The 13,910-nt window shown below is 55.1% G+C and overlaps 3 protein-coding genes across 3 annotated transcripts; 2 read left to right on the top strand and 1 right to left on the bottom strand.

Moving 5' to 3' along the window:
* Positions 1–1,251: 1,251 nt before the first annotated feature.
* Positions 1,252–4,473, top strand: GCG54_00011690 (Endoplasmic reticulum membrane protein 65; the record flags this gene model as incomplete). Its single annotated transcript, XM_045411587.1, has 3 exons — positions 1,252–3,045; positions 3,097–3,750; positions 3,802–4,473. The coding sequence occupies 3 exons, from the start codon at positions 1,252–1,254 to the stop codon at positions 4,471–4,473; spliced, it is 3,120 nt and encodes a 1,039-aa protein (XP_045256824.1).
* A 584-nt stretch (positions 4,474–5,057) lies between these two features.
* GCG54_00011691 (uncharacterized protein) lies at positions 5,058–5,781 on the top strand (the record flags this gene model as incomplete). The annotated part of the gene is made up of 2 exons (XM_045411588.1): positions 5,058–5,431; positions 5,484–5,781. 2 exons carry the CDS (start codon positions 5,058–5,060, stop codon positions 5,779–5,781), a joined length of 672 nt encoding a protein of 223 aa, XP_045256825.1.
* Positions 5,782–8,868: 3,087 nt separating this feature from the next.
* GCG54_00011692 (uncharacterized protein) lies at positions 8,869–9,919 on the bottom strand (the record flags this gene model as incomplete). Its single annotated transcript, XM_045411589.1, has 2 exons — positions 8,869–9,378; positions 9,563–9,919. The coding sequence occupies 2 exons, from the start codon at positions 9,917–9,919 to the stop codon at positions 8,869–8,871; spliced, it is 867 nt and encodes a 288-aa protein (XP_045256826.1).
* Positions 9,920–13,910: the final 3,991 nt, after the last annotated feature.

Here is a 13,910-nt window from a genome sequence, read left to right on the forward strand (position 1 = left end):
ATCCGATCCGATCCAATGCAATGATTCCGCCGTACGCCAATTGGTTCAGGACCGGCGTAACTCGGACTCCATGTGCTCCCAGGGGCCCCCTCTCGATGAGACAGAGGCAGCACAACAGATGAAGAAACAGACTCGAGACTCGGAGGTTCTGCCTTCAAGCTCCAAACTCCATTCCCCACTTCGCCGAGAGTCCGGCCTTGCCCTCGGGTTCGCTCTAGTGTACTTTGCAGTATGTTCTAGGTGCAAAAAAGAAGACGGCTAGGGCTTCCACCACCAACCAGGCAGGCCACCGATCCGGTGCCGGTGGGCGGCAGTGTCCCGCGCGCGGTGTCGGAAATAAGGCGGAAGCCATCTCTGGAGCGGGCATGTTACCATCGCGGCCCGGTACCAGATGATGTTGGCGGTGACGATCCCTCGGCATTTGAAGAAATAGTTGGGTCTTTCCTGAAAAAACGGTGCAAGGCTGTCGCAGGTCGCAAATTCACTTGGGATGGGAATGACGCTCCACCCCACCGAGAAAAGAGCCACTGCTGTGAAGTTAACCTCACCATGACTTCATGTCCGGTTTCGGTGAGAGCTTCTTCACCTTGTCGGCCTTTTACAAGGTGAAGGAGGAAAGCCACGACCGGGACCTTGCCTTCCCACTGTTGCTGGTAAATCCGTAAGTCCGTGCTGACTCAGACCGCCCCTATCGATATCGCTTGCTGCTCGCGCACAGACTCAGACCGCCCAGTGTGATACGTCACTCCCACCAGGCACTGAGTGGGTGACCAGACCAGTGACCACTGAGTGTGCCCACTGGAATGGAAGACCCAGCGGACCTGTCCAGCGCATTCAGACGGCCAGATCCAAATCTCCCTTAGCGTGCTCCACAGTGCTCTCTTCTGCCGTGGCTGCCCAGGTTTCCCTGTCTGAGCGTCCGGCAGGCCAATCACCAGTCCAATCCCCAGTCGTCCTTGCTGGGCAGCACACTTTCAGCGTTCAATGTTCGAAAGCGTGTCTTTGGTGTCCTGAAACCCCACTCCATCAACCTGCGAAGAACTGCAAACTGCAAGGCTAAGCTTCGTCGCTTCACTCCCGTGCGGCACACGACCTGACTTCGGCCTATCGAATCCTCCATCCAAACACCTCGGACTACCTCATTCGTTTATCCGTGTCCGCCTTGCTTTCCCGCGAACCAACGAGCCCCCGACGGCCAAAAGCGAATGGAGCCGATACCTCGCGACTAGAAACACAGTGAAGGGCTTGGGAATGGCAGAAGGCGAACATCACCGAGCGCGAGAGGCCGAGGACCATGCATCGTCTGGAGATGCCGCCGCCGAGCCCGTCGAGGCCTTCCCGGCCATGCCAGCCTTTCCTTCCGACGGCCTGCCACTCGACCGCAATGCCATAGACACGAAAAGCGACATCAGAGTCTCGCACATTCCTATGCCACCATTGCCCAGCGTCTCTGCGAGCGCACCTCCTACCTCGACACTCCCTACCATCCCCGGCGGTCACTCCGACGAAGAGCAATCGTCAGATGCCTCCTCGACGCACAGCAAGCCGGAGCTGCAAGATTCCTCCAATTCTTCCTCCATATCCGAACCTGCGACCGCCGTCGAGAAGAAGGATGCCGAACACAAGGAGGGCGCAGAGCAGAAGACGCGGGCGAGAGCCGGGTCTAATTCCGCATCCATGAAGAAGAATCAGAGCCACGATAATGTTAGGAGATTGTCTGTGGCGGGGATGCAGCAGCTGCAGGATCCGGAGGCTCTGCCTGTTGCTGTTGTTGCAGATGGTGCAGCAAGCGATGGGGACCGGCCGGCGCACATATCAGAGCAGCTGCAAGCGATTCGGCAGTCCATCCTGAGCCAACCGGACACCCTCCGGCGCAATGGTCCAGTGACAGACGGTGGTAGCAGGTCGCGACATCACGATGAATGGCGCCGCCCGACCTCTGGAAGGACCTTGTCTACGCCCCCCACGAACCGAAGACAGTCTCAGTCTCAAACCACCTCCCCTCGCCGGAATTCCTTCTACACCGTTGCTCGGCCACCACCCCTGAATCTCGAAGCGGCAACCCACTTCAACGCAATCAGCCCTCTGCCTCCGCCAACGCAGACGACGAGCCAGCCCAAACTACCCCAGATTCAAGTGCCGCCGCCGTCGTCGCAGCAATCCAAAGCCCCCCGAAATGACCCCTTTCCGCCCTCGCCTCTTCCTCCTTCGATACCCCTCCCGCCCATGTCTATACCAACACATCTACAGCTGGAACTGGCAGCCCAACGACCGAGTCCTTTGTACATACATCACTCACATACTAATGATATTCCATACGAGTCATATGCCGTCAAGTGGGAAAGACTCAAAAATGTTCTCTTGCTGCCGTCATTCCTCGAACGGACCCTCTATTTCGGGGCTCTGGCCTGTCTCGATGCCTGGCTTTATAATTTCACCATTCTGCCCATGAGGTTCTGCATTGCTTTGGGCGTTTTGGTTAAGTGGTGGGGCTATCTCGCGGCAAAGGAGGCGCGCTGGATGATAGGATACGTCTGGCATGGACTGGGTAGAGTATGGGCTAGAGCCCGACGGCCCAGGTCCAGAGCTACCTCTTCAGCCCAGCATGAAGACCCCGATCACCTCGTCAGCCGCGACAGGAGCCAAAGCCGACCAGCGCACCGAAGCACGCCTTTGGTGACCCCGGATATTAGATCCTCGAGCGATGTCCCCGCAATCAACATTGATTCGGAGGCCAAGACGAACGGCAATCAGGTTATCGAACAAGAAGTCAAGATGAATGGTAACGGACATGGAGTCACTTATAAGACAAATGGCTCCGCCGGTCACCATCCAACGCACATGTCCGCACACCGGCAGGCTCGTCATAGGAGGACGAAGTCGATCCCGTCTAACTTGTCCTCATTCCACAAGGCCGATCTACTGCAGGGAGCCGTAATTCTGTGCAGTTCTCTATTTCTCATGAAGCTGGACGCCAGTCGGATGTATCATTTCATTCGAGCGCAGGATGGCATCAAGCTCTACGTCATCTACAACGTCCTCGAGGTAGGGAACATTCGGACGCCAAAGTGACAACCTTTGCTAACGGAATGGCAGGTCGGCGATCGCCTGCTTTCCGCCCTCGGGCAGGACATTTTCGAGTGCCTCTTCAGTTCCGAGACCCTATCAAGGAATAGTTCTGGTCGCTCCAAAGTCCTCCTGCCCATGGGCATGTTTGTTCTGGCTCTCGTTTACAACGTCATCCACTCCGTCTCTCTGTACTACCAGGTCATTACGCTGAACGTGGCTGTCAACTCATACTCCAACGCACTCTTGACCTTGATGATCTCGAACCAGTTCGTCGAGATCAAGAGCACTGTGTTCAAGCGGTTTGAGAAGGACAACCTTTTCCAATTGACGTGTGCAGACATTGTGGAGCGCTTCCAGCTTTGGATCATGCTGCTGATCATCGGGATGCGTAACATTGTCGAGGTTGGCGGCCTGTCTGTCCCTGGCGCTGGTTCTGAGAGTGGCAACGATATGGGTGGAGGCGCTATGCCTCTCCACAGCCCGTCCATCCTGCCCTTCAGCTTCACGGTGCTGCCATCCTGGGTGTGGTCTGGCGAGGTTCTGTCCCCCTTCTTGATTGTCATTGGCAGCGAGATGCTGGTAGACACCATCAAGCATGCCTACGTGAACAAGTTCAACAACATCAAGCCGACGTTCTACAGCCGTATCCTCGATATCCTGTGCAAGGACTACTACACAAATGTATGCCTTGCCCCCTTCCCAAACTTTGATCATAACCTAACACCATCCCAGGCCTTTGTCACGCCTTCGTTGACTCGACGACTGGGCCTTGCCGTCATACCCCTTTCGTGTCTCTTCATCCGGGCATCGGTACAGACATATCACATGTTCCTATCAACAAGAATTCCAACTCCACTTCCCGAGTCAACACAGACGTCGCTTTCCGTCGAATCTGCGACGCCATCCTCACCAGTGATGGTCGCGGCTCTCGACCGCCTCGACACCCTACTGCGCGACGCCCTGGGGCGTGCCGTCTACGGCTACCCGTACGCATCTCCCGGCGTCAAGGCCCGCTCGTGGTGGTCCTGGACCAGTGACGACGTTATCGCGGCAGTTACAATGATCGTCGTCTTCTTCATCGCCTTCCTCGTCCTGCTCGTCATTAAACTCCTATTGGGCATGATCCTCCTGCGGTACTCTCGCAACCGTTACGCCAAGATGAAGCGTAAGGAGCACCTAGTGGCAACTGGTCAGGAGGAGCGCGAGTCTTACGATGCCAAGGGCAAGCGTGTGGGCGGATACGGCCATATCGAGGTGACGGAGGATAGGCGCAGGTGGATACACGCGGACGAGAAGGAGGGACTGAAGGGTGGCAAGGGACGCGTGCAGAAGGCAGAGAAGCCCCCAGAAAGTGACTATAACGGAGTCTACCGGTACGAAATGGTTGCGAAGAGGATTTGGTAGTCATCGGCGTTTGGGAGGAATGCTTGTTCAGCATAGCTTACATGGCATTGCATAGCTGGGAAGTCACGGAGTTTATGTTGCCCATGTCTTGCTTTTTCACTAAGGGATGCAGTTTAGCAATTTAACTTCTGATTCCTCATCCCGCTTATGATTGCGTGTGACAGGTGTCGAAATGCCTTGGTTTGTATGAAGTAGCCTGAACTCATCCAAGAGGCGTTTAGGGAGGATAGGCTTCCGGTTAACATGAACATCAATATCGACCGATAAACACGCTCTCACTCATCGCCTTGTCTCGGGGCCCCTCCCGTCAGCTCTCGAGCCATCATTTGCCGTGGGTTCCTAGCGTATTCTGTCAGCCTAGATATAGAAGGCACCTCCGATCAACACTCCTTCCGCCAACGCGCCATCCACCACCTCCCACCGTCGTACCTCCCACCAGCAGAACTTTCCATTAACGCGCCTTTCATCGTTCTCCCAGTCGTAATTGTTCTTTCAGCTAGTCCACCTTCTTCCATTCTTCCGCCTCGTCATCGTCTTCATTACCATAACGTACTCCCACACAGGTCAACACCAGTCAACCCACGATGGCGCCCCCTCGCGACGACGACCTGACTAAAGACTTAACGATTCGATACAACCACGTCTGGGACCTCTACTTCTCTGAAAAACGTTTTATAGCATTCACAATGGTCGAAGATCTCGTCACAGAGCCGGGACTATGCGCGGACCATGAGGCTGGTATGCACCAACTTCTGGCCTGCCACCCCTTCAATGATGACACTGTCATGCACACTCAAGAGGTGGTCCGTATCGATAGCGAGATCGTTCAGCAGCATCACGACACCGCTACGATGCACGAGCAGGCTTGCATGCAAACCAAGCTTCGGTTTGCGAAGGAGCATCTTGAGCTTATTCTGGAGAAGAAGCGCAAATTCGACGAAGATGTAGCCATGTGGATGTTTGTCATTTCCTGCCCGTATTCATCCATCGCCTACTAACGTCCCATACAGCTCTATGGAATTCGTCAAGGTCGATGCCCAGGACGCACAACTCGAGCAGGCAGAACGGGATGAGCAGGCCGAACGACCGGCAGGTCCAGAGCACGACAACCACCCAGGCGATATGCTCCCTCTTTCTTCCGCCACCGCTGCCGACGGTGAACTTCTTCTTTCCAGTCAAAATACGGCCCTCGACACTACCGGCTGTACCGAGGAGTCTTCCCAAGATCAGCTCCAGTCCACCGCGAGGGTTGATGCTGCCTCCCCCAAAGACCTGCACATCAATGCATCAGACAAGGAGCAGTTATGATCTCCTGCCTTGGCACACTGCAAGACACCATAGAATCAACAGAATCAGCAGCATGGACAGAGGCAGTAACCGGATAATTGGAAAGGAGAAAGAGTTCGTCGTGGAAGGCGCAACAAAGGGCATATTTCCTTCTAGGGTACTCAACCTGCCGCTCCATTGAGCTCATGGAAATCGTTTTTTCTCGCCTCTGGTACTTTCAGCGAGGGGCCGGAACCCATAAACCGTGCAGTGATACGATCCTTGTAGGGGAACGTGATGAACGTGACAAACAAGGCGCGGGTTGTAATCGTACGGCGGCACTCTAGCCCTAGGTATATCAGTCATATAACAATGTTCAACCTCGGAGTCGTTAAAGTCGACGTGCATCGGTCGATATATACGGCATCTTTGATTCCCTGTCGCTAGCCCTTAAACTGTTCTTTGCTGAGTGACTCAACATCTCGGCGCCGCGGGCGCTCCCGCTTTGCTGTCTCGGTAGTTGATGTTGGACCAACGATCTTTGTGCCTGCATGCAACCTTATTCCAATGTTTGCCAAGGTCTCAGCAAAACATGACGAAGTTGGACGTTGGACATTGGACATTGCAAGTACCAAAAGATTTTCTAAAACTTCATTTTCCCACCTGTCTGGCAAGAGCACCGCGTATCGATCGGATGACTGTCATCTAATTGAACCCCTGTCGAAATGACGGGGGCAAAGTCTTCGCCGGCGATAGTGTCAAAAGGGTGAACCAGACGACGAAGACGTAGGCTATCCGCATCAAAGCGTGGGGTACCACGTACGTAGTACCAATGAGCAAGTCAATAGCTTACAGGGCAAAAAGCACAGGGAGATCTGGCATATGACGAAGCTTGCGCACGAGAGGGACAGCAGAGGTGATAGGAATGAGACACATGCACTGTATGCTAGCGTGTGCTCAGGGTCAAATCACGCGCCCACGGCTTCAGTGCGAAATGTAGGTAGAGACTCTTGGCTGGCAGCACGCTCTTTGTGGATAATCAATTTGAAGAGTTTTGTGAGTGGTTCTCTGGTGTATCTAGGCAAGCGGTTTACCTATTGCGCGTTAGCCATGGCCCCCAGACATCGCAAGGGCAGCGGGAGGGTGGGGATATGGAAGTCACGTCCCTCAGCGCCTTGAGCTCTGACAAGTCATGCGATTGCTGAGAACTCCAAGGCAGCAGAGAGACAGGCACCGAGGGGCTCTCATATTCTGATGAAGATGTCGCTCGTTGGCTTTGGAAAGGCATATCAGGGGCGGGCGCTGCTTCCATCACTGAAAGCAGATTGGCTTCGGGGAACAGCGCGAAGACACCACATGATTAGGATGCCAATTCTTAAGCTCATGCTAGCCCATGAAGTTTAGCACAAGATTCCCCATGCCACAGCGGCCACTTCGATGCGCCCGCTTGATAGATAAACTCGCCACGATGTGAAATTGCAGCAGCATCTATTGGATCCCTCGGATCAGGCCAATACTATTCTGAGAGGCACGTAAAGAGTTTCAATGAGTATGTACATGGGCTGCAGGATAAGTGACGATATTCGTACCACAGGTACAGTGCTCACAGCGTGTTAGCAAGCGAAGTAGACGGTGGTCGGATACGTTTGAACTGGGGGTGAGGTTGGGAAAGCGAGCAATGACAACAGCACATCATATCCAAAGCCCAGAGATTCGATGTTATAACAGAAGCAATAAGAAACGTGAATGACATCGAATGTGTCCCTGTTATTGAAGCGGTTTGTTATCAAAGACCCTACAAACCCCAGCGCCAAGTCCAGAACCTTGAGAGCCTAGGAGCACAATAGTTTGCAGTGTCTGAGACTCGCGCTGTTTGCAGCTAACTTGTTTTCCAACTCCACCTCAAGCACTCCGTAGAGCACGGCTAGGTACTTTGCTTTTATGCCCTCAAGGTGCGAGGCCTACCCCGAGCTTCACGGGTCTCGGGCTGTAGGCAATCCCAAAGACGAGTGCAAATATCATCCATGATGATATCTGAAGTTCGATCACGTATTTTTTGTCACTTGGATTGGCTTCTTGGATCTTCAGAACGTACAAAATACCCGCCTGGTGCCGGTAGGGGTTCTCTGTACAAAGGTTCAGGGGGTCTTGGCGCCCCTCCAGCACCGCCCGTCACCATCTATGCTAGCATCACATTCTCTGCCTCAACCCACAGCCCATAGACATTGATTCCAGCTTAGAAAGGGTATATGAAGCATGCTAATGTCGCTGAAAATCGTCACGACTATAGACCTTCTACCATGTTCGACGCTGGACGGTTGCAAACCCTTCCCCCTGAAAGCCAAGTTCGGGCCAGCGGCCACCTTTAAGTGTAGGGGCGCGAAGATCTCCATAGACGTGCTTTCGTACTACTATCATGACGCCTGAATGAAAGTCTCATTCTTTCGCATGACGCTCTGGATGTTATCACGGGCGTACACATTCACTCTACTGCTGGATCATACCGGGTTCAAGGTATCCTGCGTCCGCATTTCCAAAGGGAAGATCGCATGCTACTGCCGTGCTACAGCGACTACATGGCTTGTTGACTCTTTCTTCTGCCGTCATCTTCACGTACGACGGCGACAGTGTCTGTCACTTGACAGGAATCATCGCCGCGTAGACATTGTACGCATAGGTGCTCTTCTCGAGGAGGTTAGTTAACGGCCATAAAGGCAACTCTGGTTGCGCGGAATCTGTGACTATCTTTGCAAACCGTCACCGCAGTCATTTCAGTGGTTCGACAGGGGCTTGGGTCGCTGCAACTAGGCAAGATGTGCTTCTCATGGCAGAACTTTGAGGAGCGTCAACCATGGCTGCACGACACAACCCCCGCCTAGGTGGTCAGCGAGGACACAAGCCCAAATTTACGTCGCTCATTTGTATCATGTACTAAACCATCTTGCCTCAAAAACTGTCGATAATCAAACACCCATTCATCGTGTCACACGTTATCGTTTACATCATTACAGGCAAGCACCGAAGCGACAACCATACGCCTCCTGGACCGCTCCCAGAGCGGAACGCTAACGCCTAGAGCCCAAGCCCTCCAAAATCATATACACAGCTCATTTACAAGCGCCGACAGGCCTACCGGAGGCCGACGCCATCTCCCCTCGAGACCCTCTCCCAGAAGCGCCGGAGTCGCCAGACCCTCCCAACGCCCTTGCTCTCCTCCCACTTCTTGACGCCCTCCTCTCGTTGTCGCACCTCGCCCTTCCACACGCCCTCGACCCATTTTCTCAAACCGTCCTTGACCCTCTCCTTCTCGATAGCCCGCCGTTTCGCGACAAGAGAAGGCGCCACTTGCACCTTGTTCAAGCCCGGGACGCACTCGGGCGGCAGCACGGCCCGTTCCACAAGAGCCTCGGCCGAGGGTCGGGAGGCGAGGCGGCGGGACAGCCGGATGGACACGAGGGAGCGGGCCAGACGGCGCGATACGACCGAGGTGTGCGTCAGGAAGATGGAGCGGCCGATGAGCTCCGCCAGCGACGGGCGAGAGGGGGACGCCAGCAGAGGGGGCAAGATGGCACGTGTGTGCCGGAGGCGGTAGTGGTGAAGAATAGGCGAGAGGGACAGGTGACGCAGGTGGTGATTGGTCTGTGTCATCAGCAGAGTTCTCGAAACACAGAGGGAGAAAAAACTACGGATCAAGTGGTGCGAGCGTGCGTGTAATTACATGGGACAGAAAAGTTCTTGCGGGGGAGAGGGTAATGTTTGGGACGAAACGAAGACGAAAGATCGAGGACCATCACAGGAGCGACAACGCGGGGAAGAAGCCTACCCTCGAAGTGGACAGTAGATCGTTCACATCCAGGTAGCCGAGGATGTGAAGCAGGAGCTCGTTGGGGAGATCGGAGAGGAACACGCTGGCAGGGTGATGCGGCCGTCGGCACAAGGTGAGGCACGAGTTCGCGAGGGTCTGGTGCGGTGGCGGCTGCGGCTGGTCGTCACGAACTTGGAGCGGCGTCTGTATCTGGGTCCATGGTCGGGCATCAGCGGCCGCCGAGGGCGGGGAGTCGGTTGGTGGGCGAAGCGCAGGGTCAAGTTCATGATGGCCAAGTTGCGGGTGGGAGTTTGCAAGCTGGCGGGTCGGGGGGATGAGCTGTTCTGGGGCCATCTCGTCGTGCATTGCGTCCATGGCTGACTCGGTCGCCTGCAAGACAAGATGGTGACAAAAATGAAAGGTCCGGAGGGAGAGATGGAGTCCTGCGTATTTGTTGGCAAGAGACTACAGCGAAGATAGTCGCGAGCGCTGGCGCATACGGCCGGGGTGTGATGGTGGTGGTGTTGGTGTTGGTCACGGTGGAGGTTCAAGGTTAGCCGGTGACTTCCGCCGTGGGCTGGGGGTTCGGAGATGAGAGAAGTACGGCGCCGATCAAGGCGATGAAGAAACAATGCAGGTGGTGCTGGTTGAAACGAGTAAACCCCCCCGTGTGAGTGGCCTGGTTGCGCGCGGTAGCAGGAGAAAAAGACGTTGGTTGCTGGCCGACCTAGACCCGGCCGAACTCCAAACGGCCCGGGGTTTTGCGGCCGTTGAGATGGCTCGATAGACGGGCGGATATCAAGTAGCCGATGTCTGCACGGCGGCAAGGTCGTCAAGCTGTGGATGGCTTCGAGAGACAGCCAACCGAAACGCTTATGCGAAGGCGGCCAGCAAAGGAGGAATCATGAGAGGAGATGGATACCCCGCGAGGACGAGGCGTATGAGTGACCGATGTCGTAGTCGCAAGCAAAGCCAGCTGGCGAAGTGATGTCTAGATATCGCAGGCGCCTTCAACCCGAGCTGGATATGGGTCCTCAGCGCACAATGGCCACTGACCGAGGGAGGGAGTGAGGGAGTGAGTGTGTGAGAAAGGGCGAGAGAATGATCAACAACACCAGACGTGATGTTGTGGGGGTTGGAGGATGCTTCGGTGAGGCGGAGGGAGGGAGGCGCGGGCGCGGAAGTCAGTGAGATGCATTGATGGAAGTGAGTGCTGGTGCTGGTGCTGGTGCTGGTGCAGCATTGCAGCTTGCGCATCCATCGTTCCAGGCTGCGTCACACGGCACCAGCGGGTAGGGGCGTCTACAGTGCCTGTTTTCTCTCTTTTTGCCGAGAGAAGCCGCCAACGGTCGCACTCCACACTGTGCTTGCTTCGGTACGTACCCGATGGTGGCTTCTGGTTGGTGTTTCCAGGTGGGTCCATTGTGCAAGAATGCATTAACTACATACTCCGTATGGGGCATCACATTGGATGCATAATGCACTTCGGATATCTCACTCTATGCATTGTACATCACATCTATCCATTATCGCATATCTCGGATGCCATCTCCGCAAACCACGACTTCGTATGAATGCTTTCGTATGAATGCTTCAACAAGCGGATACGTCTCCATGGAAACGAAACAATGGCCTGGTATTCCTTCAGAACCAACGAAAATAAAAGAAACAGATCCCATCCGGAGGTGCAGTTGATCCTTCGGTCGATAGTCTGGATGATGGGAAACCTTATTCACACAGACAGGGACGCATTGCAAACATCATGCACAATCACACTGATTGGTCCGCCTGTTGGGGGAATCTTCCCTCCTCTCACACTCGGAAGCCTCCACTGAGCGATCCCTACCTGTAAGGTAAGTCAACGCAAGGCACCTTACGGAGCAAACGCCGACGCAGTTTCTCCCACTGCTCGCTCATTCAATAACAACCACAAATCGAAACTCAACATATCTTCCTCAGTTCGCTCACAATGCGACGCAGAACTACATCCCCCGAAATAAACATTTCAATTGACTCATTCTTGACAGTTCATGCCCACAAAACAACAGAGCATCCCACCAGACATACCCCGCCCGCTCGCCCCTGACCGTACCGCGTGGACATGGTCGCCGATGCGGACAGCACATGGAGACATGGCCTCCGAATGGGCCGTCAACAACCTCATCACACCCGTTGCCTGTTTTGCGACGGAAATACTCCAAAATTGTCACCTACCCTCGGAAAACTTGTCCACCGCACTCCCCTAAGTCGCACACTTGGGCTTCAATTCAATAACCATGCTTCCAGCCCGAACACCCAGGTCCCTGCCCTTCCGCCGTGGCGTGCGCCGTCTTCTGACCAAGTTGGCAGTTCCTGCGGACAACAGCCATCGTCCCCTGCTCACTTCGAGTGCTTTCGGAGTGTGGGAGCCATCGCGTCGCGACTCGCTTCCCCGTCACCGTGTCCGCACCTTACCATGGCGTAATGTCGGTCGCCTTGCCCTTCGCCGACTCTGCGCGCATCAGGCTTGGACAACGCAGAGTCCTGCGAACTATTCATCCTGCCACTTGCTGGTTGGATGAAACGGTGAAGCCAACTTGGAAGACGGCGAGGAGCAGAAAATAGCTTGCATCCTTGCTGCAGCGTTCCCTCCAAGACGAGGCTGCATCCTCTGCTCCAATGCCCGCAGCAATCGTCCCGCTGCATGAGCTGGATGTTCAGAAGCATCGAAATGCATCAATACTGCGTCGTCACACGGCGTTCAAGATTGAGACGGACACGACCTTGACATCGGACAGGCCCCTCGGGAAGCCCAACCTGCCTTCCTGAGACACTAACACCAGATTCTGCCAACTCCCGTCGAGTCCGTCCTGTCCACTTCCATCCTACTCTCCAGACAGCACCGTCTTGACCATCGAGAACCATGGCGTGTTGTCGATTTCTTATCAACTTTGCTGTGGTGGTGTGGCCCATCTCTCCGACCCAACGCCTCGCAGCTACCCTGTAGCCAATCATCTCACAACATGGCACTCGTTGCGGCTGCAACAGAAACACGTCCACCCTGCTCGGCCAACCTCGACCGTCTCCCCTGCCAGTGCTCCGTACCTCGTCCTGGCCTTTGTCTTGACGTCGACTCTTCCCTTCGTCGTTCTCTGCTCACTTGGCCAGAGACCCATGTCCCGACCAGATGCCAAAACCCTGCTGTCTCGTGGATCCCATGGTTGGCCGACTGACGTGCTTTTCTAGTGCGCATCATTGGCCTTAATCTCCGTGTCGTCTCGCCTCTGGTGTCCAATCGTGCCTCAGAGAAAGTCGTAGCGATTCTTCAACACATGATTCGCATGATCCCGAGAACTCGGGTTGGCTTGCGGAGTTTTCCCGTAAAACCCGGAGCGTCTGATTGGCCTTTATTCTGCACAAGTGTCTAGAGTCGTCTTAGCCCTCTTTCACCCTGCCGTTCTCAAGTGGTAACATGGCATTTCTCATGATGAGCGGACGCCCTGTCGCACGACATACCGCCTTCCATACCACCTCACCTCAATTCACCAAGCATTGTCGTGGGTGTTTCTCCCAACGGCAACTTGCTGGAAATCTTGCCATCGGCAAACGGAACGGCCCGTTTGTCCATCCGGCTCACGTCAAGGGCGAAGCCTTCCGAGCCTGGCCGGTGTCGGTCGACCTCACCGGTGACTGTTACCTCCACACCCAACACGGGTCACTCGGCCTTAGAACTACGCTTGGCCGCTATTTCGGGCCATGTTTACGCTCATTTTCTTTCTCCAGACAAAAATTTCTTCCTTGCCCCGCTGGCAGAAGTTTCGCCAAAGCCACAAAGAGGGGGGGAGGGTGGCAGCGTTGTCGCCCATCTTGGTCCGGTACCCGATCTTTCAAGGTTGATGAACTGGTGGTATGAGCACGGCGTCTCGCGTCGTCTCATCAAGACAGCCTCCGCAACCGCGAGCGCAAGCGTTTCCGTAAGCGGCGCTCCCAGTTGACAACGCATCGATAGCTCACGCAGGGAGTACCCTACCAGTGAACCCCCAATAGCCGTCGCAAGGGTCGAGCCGACGTTGAGGTGTTCGCGGGGCCGCTTGGCCCGCGCCCGTAGTTCATGTCATTCCACATGCCAAGACATGGATACTTGCAAAGGATCAGATCAAGTCCCCGCTCCGGCCCAGGCTGGGCCAGGTCGCTTTCGCGGGAGCCTGATGTTCCCTCGGCCTGTCATTCAGTAAGGCAGGCAGCTAAGGCACTTCCCTTCTCGACAATCCTGTCTGTCTCATGCAAGGTTATGCCTGACGATCAAAGCCCTGCCACGGCCGCTCATGGCGGTCGTAGATCTGCCGTCTAGTTACACCTTCCTCTCATGATCCTGTCAACGTGGGGA

Source organism: Colletotrichum gloeosporioides, assembly GCF_011800055.1.
Source record: "Colletotrichum gloeosporioides strain Lc1 chromosome Unknown consensus_110, whole genome shotgun sequence".
Lineage (NCBI taxonomy): Eukaryota > Fungi > Ascomycota > Sordariomycetes > Glomerellales > Glomerellaceae > Colletotrichum > Colletotrichum gloeosporioides.